Source organism: Artemia franciscana, chromosome 9, assembly GCF_032884065.1.
Source record: "Artemia franciscana chromosome 9, ASM3288406v1, whole genome shotgun sequence".
NCBI classification, from domain to species: domain Eukaryota; kingdom Metazoa; phylum Arthropoda; class Branchiopoda; order Anostraca; family Artemiidae; genus Artemia; species Artemia franciscana.
This window is the reverse complement of record NC_088871.1, coordinates 47,039,012-47,056,871: the sequence shown is the minus strand read 5'-3', so window position 1 is coordinate 47,056,871 and position 17,860 is coordinate 47,039,012. Positions and strand designations below refer to the sequence as shown.

At 33.0% G+C, this 17,860-nt stretch overlaps 1 protein-coding gene across 4 annotated transcripts in view; it reads left to right on the top strand.

Moving 5' to 3' along the window:
* LOC136031489 (protein mothers against dpp-like) overlaps positions 1-16,976 on the top strand; it is a 68,760-nt gene extending 51,784 nt beyond the window's left edge. For all 4 annotated transcript variants that reach the window (XM_065711132.1, XM_065711131.1, XM_065711133.1 and 1 more), the window contains exon 9: positions 8,932-16,976. In XM_065711132.1, the coding sequence (XP_065567204.1) occupies positions 8,932-9,091 (160 nt within the window). In that variant the 3' untranslated portion in view covers positions 9,092-16,976. The remainder of the gene's footprint in view (positions 1-8,931) is intronic.
* The last annotated feature ends 884 nt before the right edge of the window (positions 16,977-17,860 follow it).

Genomic DNA, 17,860 nt, shown 5'->3' with positions numbered 1-17,860 from the left:
AAAAACCGTCTAACGCTTCAGAATTGTCACGTTTCATCATTTTGAAATTTTTCGAGGAACATCATTGTAGCCTCTTTGGGGCACTTTGATTCCAGAATAGAAGTCCAATCCATTCCTGATAACTTATTTTTAAGATTAAAAATATTAACTTTACTAATTTGTCTCTTTCTAATATTCATCACATTTTAAGTGCGATAATTTAAGCACAGATCAGGCAGTATAACACAGTGATCACTCACATCATTTAGAAGAACTCGTGTTTGGAAAAGATTAATTGAAGTAAAAATATTATCTAATAACGTTGCAGTTTGCTTTGATATTCCTGTAGGAATTGTACATGACGGAAACAACGATTCTGCAAAATTTAAACACAGAAAACCACGCGATTTCTCTCGGGTTTATCAATTACGCAGCTCATAATTTATATTATCATAAGACAGGATATCGAGATTAAAATCTTCCATAAACACGAAATTATCTCCATTTTCATCAATCTCATCTAAAAACTGTTCATATATGTCCAAGAGTTCCGGGACTGACGCAGAGGGTGGCCGATATATTACAGAACAAGTATTTTTTTTGTATTTACCATAACCTCAATCAACAGACTTTCAAAAAATCATTTCGTTGTTAAAACTAGACAATTCCTTCTTAGTTACCCATGGGATCCCATTTTGAACAGAAAATCCTAGCCCTCCACCTGATCGTGTTATTCTATTTCTGTAAGAAAAATCATAACCAATACACTTTAAAAGGTTTTCATTATCATTTATAAGAAAAGTTTCATAGACCCAAAATGGTAATTTTGTCATCATGCCAAAGCAAAGTAATAAAATTCAAACTACCATGTAAATCTCGGCAATTAGCGAAAGCTGTCCTCAGAGCCCCTCCATAAACTCTACCACACTTGCCTACCGTTGAATATAGACTAAAAGGGAAGTTAGATAAGTATCCATCATATCCTTCATCTGTTAATGGAGCGTTACACTGGTAAAGATCCTTGAGCGTTACATTGGTTAAGATGATTTTGAACCAGTGTAATTTTTCATGAAACCAGTGTAACTCCATGAGTAATTTTTCATGAAACGATCAGATTATTTAAAAAACGATCAGAAATTAAGTTAAAAAAAAGAAAATTTTTTTTCAACTGAAAGTAAAGAGCAACATTGAAAATTAAGAATAGAAATTATTACATAAATGAGGGAGGTTGACCCCTCCTCAATACCTTGCTCTTCATGCTAAAGTTTTTATAGAACTTAAAAGAAAATAGACCAAAAGGGAAGTTAGATAAGTATCCATCATATAACGAAAAGAGAAATCACCAATGCAACAGCACAAACACATTAAAAAAAAGAAAAGGAGACAGAAGGAGAAAAGGAAGACTGTTTTCCTAAATTAGTGATTAATATAGACCAGCACTTGAATGAGGCCTTAACCCTACTCATCCATACAATCACATAGGTCAAACAGCATAGCCATACACAATCAGCCATAAAGAATAATCCATGGACAGGCAGTCATATAATAATGCAGACAAACAGGCAAGACAAATAATGCAGATAAACAGGCAGACAAATAATTCAGAGGCAACAACCCAACACGAGGGCTCATCAGGAGAATACACTTGCCTATAGGGTTTCGACACTTTAAATTCTCTACCCAGTCAAGTGTTGTGCCTACCACAGAATACCTATGGTATCCCCGTGTCAGGTATCACCCCCAAAATATATTCCTATAAAAAAACTAACAAATGTAGAACAACCAAGTAACATTAAAACAAGCTCACCCTGTTAATACATTCCTCTGTTTAGCAGCAGTAGGTAATCTAAGTGTGATAAATTTTACCAAATCACAAATATTAACTCTTTGCGAAAAGCCTGAATGAACTAAAATAATTACATATTTCATCAGTACCATGTGGCTATTTTTGAAAAATCCGCTCATTTAGATACACAATTCACAAAATAGATGGCGTTGCATCAACTTTTCGCGAACCTACAAATTTAATGAAAAATTTCCCTAAGTATTTCCAGATAATTCTTTTGGTATTTATTTAAAAGTTCGTTATAATGAAAACTGAATTTTTTAAATTGCCAAGTTAATTTATTTACAGAAAAACCTCTTAATATCAATTTTTGGCTTAAGATTTTCCATCTATCTTTAAAATCAATATAATTACTACAAATCCTTGCATATCGAAGCAACTGTGAAAAAAACGCCGAATATGTGATATTTGAGTGTATATTACTTTCAAGGAATGGGAAATTAATCACTTCAAAATCGAAATCATCCGTTTTATTATACATTTTAAAACTTAATTTATTATTATCAGAAATATTAATATTTAAATCTAAGAAATGATCTTCAAGACCAGCGCCATGACTAGGTTCAAGAGTAAGCTCTGATGGATATATATTTTTAGAAATATCAATGAAATCCTTACAATTTAAGACCAAAATATCATCTAAATATCTTTTATTATTTGACAAAACATGTTTTAAATTATTGGGATTATTCTTATCCATCATATAATTATATTCTAGTTGACTTAAAAATAAGTCAGCTATAAATGGGCTGGCATTCCCCCCCCCCATGGGAATTCCCACGTTTTGCTTGTACAAATTACCATTAAATCTTATATAAGTATTATATAAAACAAATTCTAATATATCAAAAATCATATCCAAGCTGTAACATCTCAATTTAACTGTAGTCTTAAAAGCAATTTGTCCATATAGCTTTTTTATTATAAGTGTCTATTTTTGAGAACCTCTTACTAGATAAGAGGAAAGATTTCTTGATAACCGTTTTTAAATTATCTAACACAACATTAAGTGATAAATTAGTATACATTGTCGCAAAATCAAAAGACTCAATTCTTTTAGCTGAAACCATTGTTAAAGAATCTATCACCTGCAGTGAATTATTAACACTCCAATATGGATTAAAATTTGAAAATTTTTAATACCAGAACAATAGGTTTTAAGTTTATTTATAATTCCCTTTAAAATTAAAGAGAGGTCAGTAGCAGCAATGCGGGTTGGACATTTAGCTGCTCCAGCAATAAACCGTGGTTTAGGGGGATTCTTATGAAATTTTACAGTCCAATATAGGAAAGGGAACTTTTTATCATTGTCATTTATTTTAATATTAAAAAGTATTTCTTCAGTCTTTTCGATTAAATTCTCATCCTCTAAATTTACCTTTTCGTAAACATTAGTTGTGCATAACTCCCTTTTTAAGATATCACAATACAGCTTCTGACAAATTATGGCAAAATTATTATTAGCTTTATCCACCGGCACAATTACAAATTCATTCTGTATATTAGGAATTGCTTGTTTTATCTTAGCATTATAAAATAATGATTTAGTGTTACTATTTTTTAAGTTAGAATATATTTTATTTCATATTCTACTAATAATTAAATTCTTCCAACTTTGAAAACTCTCTTTATTTTTATTATCTTTCTTACACCACTTATCAATAAATAAATCAAAATCATTTTCCAAGCTATCAAGAACACTCGGTGGTTTCAGATGATGAGAAAGACGGAAATTAACCCCTTTATTCATTATAATTTGAAGATCATCTTGTTTTATTATTGACAAGTCCCCTGTTATAACATGTTTGTAAGTGGGATTTACAAATGGGCCAATTTGCTTATAGTTACAAACCGGTTTCCAATTTATATCACTATCTAATCTTTTAAGTATTAAATTACAATTAAAAATCATTTGCCCAATAGTTTTTGAAAATTTATAAGTTAAAACTGGACTATCATTATAATTCAAATTACTAGGAAGGGCCTGTTTCACATCCCGCTGATTTAAAATCTTCGGTAAATTAATATCTTCAATCTGCTTACAAGTAAAATTAATAGGTAAATATAATCTGTTGTCCCTATTACCAATCTTATCAAACTTTTTCTTTTTTGAAATAAATTTCGTTTTAGTTAGAATGCAAATTGTATCGCATATTACTTTAAAATTATATTCAAGAGTTGTATTATTCTTAACAATCCAGAAAAGTTTGATTAAATTCCTCTTGGATAAATTATTTAGACATTTTATTACAGAAATCATACCCCTAGATTCAAGTAGCTGGCATAGATCTATAGAAAGCATTTGTAAATCTAATTCATTTTTTCTATTGTTTTTCCTATGTCCTCTCGATCGTTTTTTACGTTTAGTTGGACAATTAAAAGAAGGATGGTCCATAAAACCATCAATACATTTAACAACAACATGAGACATGTCACCATATTTTGCTACATGATCATTTAGCCCAAAAGGATAAGCTGCACCAAGAGTATGGATCTTGAAATCCTCCTGTTTACGTAGTCTATTATTCTTCTCTTCTTTATTTAAATGTTCTAACTCTAAATTTTCTAAAATTGTGACAGTTATATCTGATATGCAGCACGTACCATTATTACAATGTTGAACTAGATAGTTATTAGTTTTTTCTTTATTAACTGTTGTCTTGTGTCCAGAAAATCTTTTATATATATTATTAGTTGTTTCCCCCACATATTGTAGGCAGCATTTATTACATTCTAACAGGTAAATTACATCGGTTGTTTTACAATTAACATTACCACGTAACTTGCATGCAAAATTTTTATTATACAATGTACTCTTAACAGAAGTCCGTGGGATAAAATAATTTTGGCAAAGAAAACAACGACTCTTACACTTACCAACTTTCAAAAAATCGTTCCGAGTTCCGAGGCTAATATATGTATTTTGTTGCATTAAAAATTTTTGAAAATAAATCCAAATCAAATCAAAATCCAACAATCAAAGTCCAAAAAACATGCCAAGGTCAATAGGTCAATAAATACATAAACATGAAGAAAAAAAAAGTTGTTTCATGAAAACATGAAACATGCATAAGTGCCATCTCACCAATAATTAACAATATTAGGTTAAAAATCTGGACCAGGGTAAAGGTCTGTCGGGGAGAAAACTAAAAAAAAATTCTCCACCAGCACTGGATCCAACCTGGAATAATATAACGAAAAGAGAAATCACCAATGCAACAGCGCAAACCCATGAAAAAAGGAGACAAAAGGAGAAAAGGAAGACTGTTTTCTTAAATTAGTGATTAATATAGACCAGCACTTGAATGAGGCCTTAACCCTACTCATCCATACAATCACATATGTCAAACAGAATAGCCATACACAATCAACTATAAAGAATAATCCATGGACAGGCAGTCATGTCGTCAATAAGTATAAGTCGTCATTTACCAAACAATAAAAACAGTAAAGACAAATAATTCAGAGGCAACAACCCAACACAAGGGCTCATCAGGAGAATACACTTGCCTATAGGGTTTCGGCACTTTAAATTCTCTACCCAGTCAAGTGTTGTGCCTACCATTTATATATTACATTCATATATTTACATTCATATGTTACATATTAAGTATACATTCATATATAGATATTATCTATATATGTATCTATAGATACATAAATATAATTGTTTGACCAATTCAGTTGTAACATAGCAAAAACACTCGTGACATTCCTCATCAATAGACGGACCATATCTCACTGTACTTTATTCTGATGTCAGACCGATATGAAAAGTTGCATAAAAAACGCACTACTTGTTTCAAAAATAATATTTAAACACTATTCATGTTTCTGCCAGTCGAGATAAGCGTCCTTTTTTTACCTCTAGCCAGACATTTTGCACCTCTTTGTATAACACGAGTCATTAACGCATCACCTCTTTCACCTACCTCTTTACCTTTAATTAGGAGACTGCGGTGAAGGCTGTTTAGCACTGATGGTTGGTCTGTTGTGATACGTATTCCGGATTCTATTAAGTTTAGAAAAAGATTTCAAAAGGCTTTGGATCTCAAGTTCATTACGCAATGAGATGAGGACATGTCTTGTAATCCTGCTCACGGGTTTATCAGGAAGACGGTAACATTTTGTCTTATGAACACTCTCAACCGCTAAGCCAAGTGTTTTCAAAAAGATTTTCAACATTGGACTTGGTGTTTTGACTTGGACAATTGGACGGTGATCATGGTTTGCGTCGGAATTCTGGTTTACGATTTCGAATGATCATGGTTTACGTCCAAAATCTGGTTTATGATTCCGAATGATCATGTTTACGTCCAAAATCTCGTTTACGATTTCGAACTATCATGGTTTACGATTTCTAATGATCATGGTTTGCGTCAAGATCATGATTGATGACTTAATTGTCTTTCTTTAACTTCAAAGTACTAGTAACTTTTTTCGAGCTCATCACACCGAACCTTTTAAAGAATACAATCCTTCTCAAGAGATGAAATTTCACTCTCGTTGGAGGAAGAGTGGGTTTTCAGCCCCATAATCTCAGGGTTCATACAGTCAAGTTCCTTGTAAGTTCAGACTGATATCGGAGGATTGAGTCCAGCTTTAAATTCAGACTTTCTGTAAAGGTATCGAAACTTACTTGTGTCACAGCCTTATCATTCGTTACAATAAATAATTTCTCTGATCCGCCTTCATCAATTTACAACTTCATTTGGTTCTTTTCTCTCTTAGTCAGTTTAAACAGTGCTTTCTATCAGAACTAATTTGTCTTTGCATTAGATGGCAATAAAACGGATAATTGTGAGATTTCTGCTTTAACCAAAGAAAGTGGCTCCAAAAAACAGCTTCAAACTGCAGCACAGTCTATTGAAAATTTCCCAAAACCTAGGTACCTTCTTTATGTCACCCACAACTTATTTCTAGTATATTTAAAATCATTAAGGATTTTCGATATTGTTTACAGTTAGATAGATGACGATAGTTGAAATATATAACATTAGGTGATTTCCTTTGATTATTGGATATTGTCGTTGAATATTCTCATTTCTTGGATGTTTTTTTTTTCTTTCTTTTTTTAGTGAAAGAACGATACTCAAAATTTATCTCGCGCCGATATCACATACCAGTCACAGATGTGACAGGATTTCCGATTTCGATTCTTTATCAAATTAAATAAAGAAAACAAGTTTTTTCAATTGAATGTACGGAGCACCATTAAAACTTAAACGAACAGAAACTATTCTGTATATGAGATGCCTCTTCTCGATACCTCGCTCTTCGCGCTAAAGTTTGTTAGTACTTAAAAAAAACTTCTTATTATTCTAACTAAGCGCCCTTGTCTTTCAGGAGTCTTACTTAAAGAATTGGGACAAAGAGTCAAGCTTTAGTGTAAAGAGTGATGTATTGAGGAGGGGACAGCCCCTATCATATAAATAGTAATTTCTGTTCGTTTAAGTTTTAATATTGCTCCTTACTTTCAGTTGGAAAATTTTATTTATTTTTATTTTCTAGTCATTTTTTAAATAATGCCAGAAAATCCGGCACTCCATCAATGGAAAATCTAGCCTATCACGAATAATCCCTCCGTGCAAAGTTCCTCCCATGTAAATACCCCCCCCCCCCTTCCCCAAGGCAGAAATATCCATCCCAAACAATTACATTCCTGTTAAAAAAAAAAAAAAAAAATCCCTGAAAATTTCTTCAAGAAGATTCCGCCTGAAAATTTATTTTTAGTATGCTTTCATTTAAAGAAGAGACTTCAATTTAAAAGAAAATTCAGATCATGCCAGAGTTCTCCTCAAAATTTTTCCCGGGTTCTACCTCCCCCTCTCTGTGAAAAATTGGCCCCGCAAAAAAATGTTCCCATGGAGAATTTCTCCTGTGGAAGACATGGATAAAAAACACAAAGAAATAAAAATTGATCCCACAAATAAATACACACAGCACTTGAAAAAAGAATTAGAAGTTTTAAAAGACAATAGACTAATCGCTCCTCAAATGTGCTGAATATTCTACCCCAAAGGCTGTTCAGCCACAAAATTTTGTGGTCTACCTAAAATCCATAAGGATACTCCGTTACGTCCTATCGTTGTGTGTTATAGTTCCCCAGCTGCAAGTGTAGGAAAGTTCTTATCCACAATTTTTAAACCTCTTCTAACCACACAGAAATCTTATATAAAAAAATTCCATAGATCTTGTTGACAAGCTGAAAAATTAAAGTATAACAGAAAAAAAAATATCTCATCTAATTTTGATGCAGTTTCCATGTACATTTTATGCGATGCCCATGAACGTGTTCCTGTGGGAAAATTTACATTGGTAGGACCCATCAACAACTAGGGGAACGATTGCGTGAAAACAAAATTTCAATTGATAAGACCCTGAGATTTGAAAATAAAAATGACAAGTATGATTCAGCTATGGCCCAGCATATATTCGAAAAATCCTGATCATCCATTTTTTCTTGAAGAGGCAACTTTAATATCTACTGTAAACGGCCTACCGCAATCTTTTAAAGAGGCAATTAAGGTGAAAAAATATATATATAAAACAGAAATTTGACTATAAATAGAGACACAGGAGACATTTCCGTAAGCCCAATTTGTAACAACTTAATATTAAAAGCCTATCAATATTTTCACCCTGTCTAATTTAAGACAACCTCTCCGCATATCTAATGAAAACCGAAATTGCAGACAGGCAAAATATATTGCAAGGCAAAGAATACTTGTTCATTCTAATTGGTGAATTCTCCTTCATTGACTTCTGGCTGGTTTTGTGATTCAGTATCTTTTCTCCTCTTGTCCAATTCACTCCGAAAGGTTAGATTTTTTTTGCTTTTTTTTGCTTTTTTTCTTTTTTGAGCACTGAGGACGATTTGGCGGAGGTCCTTGTCGAAATATGTGCTTGTTTTCGTCTTCATGTTTTGCTACTGGCTGACAAAATCCTCGTTATCTCACCAATTTGATTTGATTTTTTTTTATTTTTCATTTATTATATCCTTTCCTTTCTTGGTTTCATACCTACAGATTTCTTCTTTTTTTTCTGAAACGGTGAGAAGCTTTTATTAACTCCTTGTGTTTTTGTATTTTCCTCTTTCTTTTCAGGATGTCTTTTGTCAAGGGTTGGGGAGCTGAATACCACAGACAAGATGTCACTAGCACTCCTTGTTGGATTGAGATCCACCTTCATGGCCCTCTTCAATGGTTAGATAAGGTTTTAACTCAAATGGGGGCTCCTCACAACCCAATCTCTTCGGTTTCATGAATTAAAGCTCTAAATGATGTCATAGATTATTAGTTAAGTGATTCTCCGAATGTCTAAATAAGTTATTTTTATGTGATTTCAAATGCTTACGAGTGACGTTTTCTTTTCATGTGTACCATGAGTCAGCGCTTTGAAAAATTAGAAATTTATGACGTAAAATTCTATTTTGGCATTTAAAAAAAAGTCGTTAGAACTCCGCTGTGGTAAATGTCTTTGGGCACCCTCTTGGCGCAGCCTTGTGTATGCCTATTTGGAAATAAGCATTCAGTGATTTTACTTATTATTGATTTAATCATTCTCAGAGTATGTAAATAACTGATTGATTTGTGTTTTCAAATGCTTCCGTGTGACTTTTTCTTCCATACACAGGGCCTTCCCCCCATGCAGTCTAAAAAATTGAAAATTAACTTTTGACATTAAAAAAAAAAAAAAATCAAATATGAAGTCTTCAGAGCTCAATTGTGTTAAAATACCTTTTTGGGCATGGCCCTGGGTATGCCTATTTACTAAGAGGCATAAAGCGATTTTATTTACGGCTGATAAAGGGCTTTCTCGTAACTTTTTTTACTTGAAATAAGTGGAAACTTATGAGTAAAATTCAATTCTGTAATCTTGAAATGAAACCAGAACTCTGTGGTAAGATGTCCTGTTAAGGACGGTCCTTGATTGAGTAATTTTTTCCCTAAATCCCCTTAAATTTCTTGAGTCCTTAAATCTGATTTACTTTTTATTTCAAATGCTTCGGAGTGACTTTTTTTTTCTTACAGAGAATCTTCCTTTCCTAAAAAAAAGGAAAAATATGACTTGATATTTAATTTTGAGAATTTCGAGATAAAACAAGTCATCAGGGCCCTACTGTGGTAAAATGTCTTGATTGATTTTTTAAATATTATGTAAGTGACAACTATATATGACTCATGTATATTTCATATTTCAAGAGGATGAAACTCAGATCCCCTCCCCCCCCCCGCCTGTATCTCTCTCCCCTTTGTAGAGCCCGGAGTATCCCTATTTAACATCCCTGAGTATCCCCTATTTAAAAATTTAATAGTAAGCATTCAGAAGTCTCATTATGAGTAATTAATGAGTAATTAAGTTATCTGGGTTGGTTAATAACTGATGAACATGTGATTTCAGTTGCTTCCGGAAGACCTTTTTTAAAACTGCTCGAAGGAAACCTCCTTCCTCATGCCCCCTGTGCCCTCATGCCTACTGCAAAATTAGAAAATTACGAGCTGAAATTAGTTTCTTGGCACTTCTTGAAAAGAAAAAAAAGCAATTGATCAGAGCTCATTGTAAAATTTCTAGCTGGATGTCTCACGCTATATAAAATTATATAGACTTAATATAATTTTTCACATTTTGGTGAAATAGAACCCAGTACCACTCTGCCCCACCCCCTCCCAGCCAGGAACGACGCTGGACTATTTTTATTTACTGATGAGCAGTGTGATTTCATTAATGATTAATTTAGTGATTCTGTTAGTGTGATTCACCTGACAAATGAAATGGTTTGGATTTAGTTAGTATCCAGTGCTTAGGCTTATTATTTGAGAATTTAGCTGCAGACGGAAAAAAAATTATACAAAGTTTAACTAGGTATTAATTTGATGTCATAGATAAAATAGAAAATTGTTTAGTATTCACAGTACCTTTGTAACTGATTGCCTAGCTCTCTGGCGTGATCTTTAATTTAGTTGAACGAACCAGTTCACTAAGGCGAAACATCTGATACTGGGCAACAGTTCAACTGAATCATCAGTCAACAAAACTGAGTTTATAAAACCTTAGACTGACCTAAAACCTCAAAATCAAGCTATAAAACAACGGATCAGTTTATCTCACGGTTTAGGCGTTATCTTAGGATGTTTTATCTTGAAGATTATATTATTAGAAATCAGAAATTTGCCTGGATGTGGATTCTTTGGAAAGAGGTGTGTCTTTTAAATCTGGAAACCTCCTCTCTCTTTGAGTACGACCTTCTTGGTAGTCAACTAGATTTTGTTTTTGATCAATCGAGTAGATTGTATTATACGTCATGAATAGCTCAAGGGTAGAACAGAATATCTCTCGGAGCAGAATAGAATATGCAATAGAAAAATAGCAATTCCAATTTCGAAATTTTTTGTATTTTGTCCTCTGTTGCAGTTCACGTATCTTGCTTAAATTTTGTTATAGCCGGATCAGAGATAAGTTTTATTTTTATTCATTTTGGTTGCATTAGGTGTAGAGCTTGATAACTATAAAATGTTAGCTGGAAATCTTATTGTCCCCCTTTGCGATTCTCTGAACCTGCTTGAACTACATGAAAGTCGGTCCCAGGGTTTAGGGGCAGTCCAGGGTCCCAGTCTCTTTATCGACAAGTTTCAGCCTACAAATGTGTAAATGTATACTTTTCAGGGTCTTATAATGTATACTATTCAGGTATTCTCTAAAAAGAAAGATCTTTCCACTACTTGATCTATGGATATGCTTTAATTGGCCTTTGGCCCGGTCAGTTGAAGGACCTACAGACTCATCAGAAAAACTTGATTTTCAATTCATTGCGTGGTGCAGATTTCTATCTTGGTAATTTTTCGTCTGACATGCCTGGAACAAATGAAATGTCAAAAGTCAGGCAATTTTTTTACCTTTCTTTATTAAAATTTCACTTATGCAGCTTCTATTGAAATCTGCGGCAGAAGTACCCCAAGGGATAGAATAGAGGAGGGCTAAGATGTACCGATTGATTGGCAAATACTGCGAAGGCTGGGGTCTGGCTTAAGAGCGTATCCAAGATTTTTGTTCGGAGGGGGGGGGGTCACAAAAAAACGTCAAAATGTATTTATATGCATTTTTGTTACGTTGGACGCATATTTTAACCCTCCCTCTGGCTCCGGCCTTGGTCTTGTTGTAACGTACTATAAAGAAGCGAAGTAAAATATTAACATTCTCAAGCAAATAGTAATTTTCATAGTTAATTCTAGGTCCAAAATGCATTCTTGAGTACTTTATATACTGAAGAGGCAATTTTGCAGCCAACAGAAACGCAGGATAATTAACTGACTTGTATATACCTATTTTTGGATATTAAATACAGATTAAATTTTTGAGGGATCCTTGAAAATTAAGCAATAGGTTGAATGCCATTCAATTAATTTAAGTTTTTGGTTAATTTAAGATTTGAGTTAATTTTTATTTTCTCTCTTTCTGAGTTGCGCACAACTACTTTGATTTAGCTTATGGCTTGGTGTTAATGATCATAATTTAAAACTGCATTGATTAATTGTAATTAGAAGCTGTGTCACTATTCTTAAAGACCCCTTTGAAAAAGGCTTTATTTGTTGATCTTGTGCCCTATGCTAAGCACATAGGCAATGAGCTTGGGGGAGAGGGTCTTTTTCTATCCCTATTATTTCTTACATTTTTATATCATTTAGTTGTTTTGAGATATAACCCTCCTGGAAGAAATTCGTATGTGCCTCACTATGTATTAGAATTTTTTAAGGAAAAGGAAAACATTTTAAGTTGAAATTTTTAAGAAAAAGGTTTTTTGTTCTTTTTTTAATTTAGTGAAAAAATAAGAGAAAAACGTAGTTGCCTACTGGTTGTACAGGTACTGAATCTGGTAATGGTTCCACATTATGTTCCTAGTGTGATTTATTATAATTTTGTTTCTGTATTTTACTGATGGTTAAGAGCTTCAGCTACTGTTTTTTGGTGTTACATCGTTTTGAAACAAAATTTGTGCAAGTATATAGTATTTGTATGATTGGAAGGCCATGAGACCGGTTTGTTTATAGCAAGGGAGGGTCTGGCGGGCCGGTTTGTTTTCTTTTCATAGCAATTTTTAAGCGGTGTTCATATGCTTGTCTAGTTGGCCTTTGATACCTAGGCACGTTTTTAACCATACATCTGTATCCAGGTACGTCGTGCTCACATGTGAAACAGTGCTTGGCTGCAACAATTACGGCTAACCATCCACTTCCGGTGGTGCCAATTCGCGAAAATTTAGGAGGCAAAACGTATTTTCAAAATCGGAGGGGGGGGCATTTGTTTCAATGAAAACACCAAAAATGCTTTTTTTTTATGAAATCACCCCCAAAAAAGGTATTTTCAAAATCAGCGGGGATCTGAAGGGTACGTATTCTTCCCCCAGTTGACGCCACTACCAGTTCTAGAGTCTAGAACTCTGTGTCTAAAATTTCATAATCCTACCTATCAGGAAGCTTTTTTACCACTAAGATAAGATAAAATTTTTTTAATTTTAATTAAAATTAAAAAAATCAATTCAAATAATTAAAATTAAATTAAATTTTAAATTAAAATTAAAAAATAATCTAATTAAAAAATAAGCTAAATTTTATTTTTTAGCTTTTAATTAAATTAAAAAATTATTTAAAATAATTTAAATTAAATCAAATTTTTTATTACAATAAAAAAAAATAATTTAATTAAAAAATAAGATAATTTTTATTTTAAAATTTTTACAAAAAACACTGCAGCACCTGCTAAGAAAGCCCCAAAAAGGTTTGTTGGCAGAAGGTGGCAGTCTTCTCTACTCTACATACAAACATATAAACTACATACATATACATACAAACATATCTACTATATGTGTTTAATAGTGGTCTTGACATGTATAACTGGCTAGATTTCTGTGTCTAAGCAAGTAGGTAGGCAGACATACACGTTTTGGCATGAAAGTATTCCTTGACATGCATTGGAACGGTGCTTAGAGCAGTTAATGGAATTTAGAAAAAAAAATGACTTTCATTCCGCAACTAGATAATTTTTCAAAACAACTACAGCAAATAGAGAATGATAAAAGAGTTTGATATCTATCGTGTCTTTTTTCTTCTTCTTTTAGTCTTATTTTTGTGCATTTTAAGCTGGTAGGAAAACCACTTTATTGGTAATAATCAAAACAATATAAATAACTTAGTATCCTAAATAATAATTATCACAACGCTTTTTGTTATTATTGTATAATTGTACTATATGATGGTTTTTGATTTATTTAAAAGCAGATCCTAGCACACTGCCCTAAAAGTTCAATTAATTCAAGCGTTTTTTATTTATTTTTTTTGTTGTAGTTTTGTTTTTATACTTTTGAAGCCCTTCCGAATTAATTGTTATCACTTCTTGTGTCATTAGAAAGTCCTGAATCCGACACAATAATGAGTTGTATTAATTATATTAGCATTAACTCCTGTTTGAGGTCATTTCCGATTACAAAAACTTAAAAAAGATTATTCACAATTAGAATTAATATCCCCACAATGGGAGGCATTAAAGTAGCAACCTTTGCTCGTTGTTACAGTCCTATACCCCTATTTTACCCTTTTTGCGAAGGTGTTTTTTCGACCCTATTGAAAGCCGAAGTAGACCTATCTCAGCAACCGACTTGAGTTCCCCTCTTATCAGATTTCCGTTACTGGACAAGAATTTTAAAGATTCTGTATCTTAAGAAGGTACTTTTTGCGGTGTTTCCCTAGTCAGTTTAAAAAGTACATTTTATGACATTAAAAAGCCCTAAATCCATTTTTTTCTTTTCATAAAAATGAGTCCTTTGCGTTAACATTAACATACAGTTATAAACATTGGAACAGCAAATTTATATATTAAGCCCTCTAAATAGAGGGCTTTTATATTTAAGCACTCTAAATAGCAAAATTCTGATAAAGATGAAGTAATTTGTTTTCCTTATTTTCTACCCAATGCTATTCTTTGGAGACAGGACTCTGCGTTATGGGGGAGTGCAAAACGCTCAAGTTGTGTTATAATAAACAAGTATATGAAAAAGAGAATCTCGTTTGAAATTTTGGTAAGTATTGAAAGTCAGAGTTGCGTTCAGTAGCGCCAATTCACCACAGTATAGGAGAGGGGGCAAGGATTTTGTCGATTCTTTAATCAAAATGTCCCCCTTCCCAAATCGCCGTCCCTGGCAGTGCTTAGATTATTATGAAATATTCAACTGTGCTAACTTGAATTTATAAAATTGTGAGTTGAATGTACAGTTTAACTCGAGAAGACCAATTTAATGATCCATTATATCGTGATCACTTCTCTGAGTAAGACATACTGTATAAAAGCCTTATTGAAACAGTTGCCAAAATTTATCAGATCACAAAACTCGTCTTCCGAGTCAAATTCTATGCTTAACTTCTAGTTAAAAAGAAATGTTAGCACAATCTTGGATTAGGCAATATGCATATTGGAACAACTATATAATAACACATATTGGATTCTTATTATTATTATTTTCTGTTTTACTTGGCTTTTCTTAGCCAAAAATGTCAAGCTCGTATATATTTCCTAAAATGTAAACTCCGAAACTGGTTTTTAATGCTCTATTCATTTCAGCAAAACAGTCGAATTAGGAGCCATTATAAGAATATAAGACTGCAACCATGATCTGAAAAATCTGAAGTGAAATTATATGTAAACAATATATATATATATATATATATATATATATATATATATATATATATATATATATATATATATATATATATATATTGAGGGATCTTGTAGTATTCAAAAAAGTGCCATTCAAAACTAGATTTTGAAAAAATCTAGTTTGAAAAAACTTCATTTGAAGTTTGAAAAAAATAGATTTTGAAAAATCTAGTGTGAAAAAATTTTAAGTGAAGTTTACTTCGTTTGCAGAGATCTTGTGGTGATAATATACCTGGAACAATCTCCTGTATACTCACAAATACTAGTACCTGCCTCAGACTACGAATTTCTGCGCAACGTAGTGTCAACCTAACACCTCGAGATTCTGGGCTCTTTAATCTTTTTATACAAACGAAATGATGGAGATAAGTGAAATTGGAAAAATATTACTAACAACCAGGAGTGTGTCCCAGAAATTCATTCTGGAAGGGGGGAGCCCTGGGGGAGGGGTTGTCACTTTTTTTGAACATGTCGATAAAAAGAGGGAAAAAATGCTATTAAAGTCATAACAAATACTCAAATAAGCATTCTAAACTTGCAATTTTTCAAAAAACTATAATCAAAAATACTAGATTTTCTGTGATATTTAGGAAACACTTTTACAACAATAGAGCCTGAAGAGTGGGAGGGGGATTCCAATCACATCCCCTAGCAATAATATACGGAACTTCATAACATTAAATTACCGATCAAGGGGAATTTTCATGGCGTGGAAATTTTTCGATTCCGTTATATTTTTTAGAGGAACATGTTAAATGATCTCATTAGAGGTAAAATCTTCATTGTATTGATTAGTATAATCTGAGATGAATATTTCAGTACAAGACAAAAACTAAAAACAGAGCCAGAATATTGGCTTTAGATCAAATATGATAAAATTTTGGTTTCGAACGATAATATTCTATGGCCTTAGAGGACACCGGTTCTCCTGGAAGAAGAGGTGGGGGGATTATAGCGTCTCAAATGAGGCTCTTAGAGCTCAATGCTAGTTTCCTTTGGACACTTTTTCAGAGAGGAGGGATCTCGTTGCTGCATGCTGACATGTCTTTTGCATACTCCCTATCTCTTCGTCACCCACCATTTTGTTACTTTTGCCCGTTTTATTTAACATACTAAAAATGTTTTCTATTTGAAAACACACTCGCCGCAAAGTCAGATAAATATGACTGTTGGTTTTCCTTAAGGCTACTGTGTTAACGCTGTTCAATGTTATCATTAATAAATTGCTGTGTTCTTTTTTTATCTTATACAATTTACCTTTGTGTGTGTAGGATATAATGGGGCTTCCTTTTTTAACTAAGCAATAAGTTGTCATGGTGTAGAATATTTTTAGTTTTGAAATGTAGCATTTACTAGTAAAGCATCCTTTAGTTGCTTTTATCTTGTCGTGTGTTTTTATGTTTTGTGCAGTTAACAGTAATAAATTAAGTATTATGTTTAACTTTTGTTTCCGGTCCCAGAAATCACCAAATGTAAACATAGGGTCGTATCCAGGACTTTTTTCGGGAGGTAGGGGAATGGGGTGTACAAAATGTTGTTTTTTTTTGGGGGGGGGGAACTTAAAAATTCATCAGAAATTTGTTTATATTCATTTTCGTTACGTTTTTACGAATCGGACAAACATTGGGGGGGGGTCAAACGCCTTAACCCCTCTGGATACGGTCTGATGTCGACGCACTTATTAGTTTGAAGATGTGGTGTAATTTAACGTCAGACAAGGTTACTTTATTTCATAAAGAATGGGCAAAAACATAGATGACGCTTATAGACAAGTATACTGTATATTCCTGGGTCCCTATAGTTTTGGATCATGATCCTTAGACCCAGTTTCGCTATTTCAATTCCGTTGGAAACAGAAGTAAATAATTCGTAAAGCCCTAGTGAAACTGAACCGAATGTACAGCAACCATTCTGTTTTATTTCTGTCTAATTTGCTTCTGATTTTTATCCAGCATAGCTCATTGTTCAGCATATTTTTGGTATTTGAGTACTATTTTGCCACTGTGGTATAAAAGTAGTAAAATAAGGCTGAATTTTGATCTCCTGACATAACCGGTCATTAAGGTTTGTCCGCGTCTGCTGGTTAGAAATTTGAGTCTTTCTATGGGCTTATACAGAGGGGCAGCAATTATCCCCTCTAGATATCGGAAAGTGTCTTCTTTACCATCTTCAATAAAAAAAAAATCCCCTATTTTGAAGGATACCTTTTTTGTAGCTTAATTTAGATAAAATACTCCCCCCCCCACTTGGCATTTTTTTTGAATTGGTGGCAATCCTAAAAAGCGTCTTAAGAATAAACCTTTTAATTTGTTTTTTTTTAGTTTA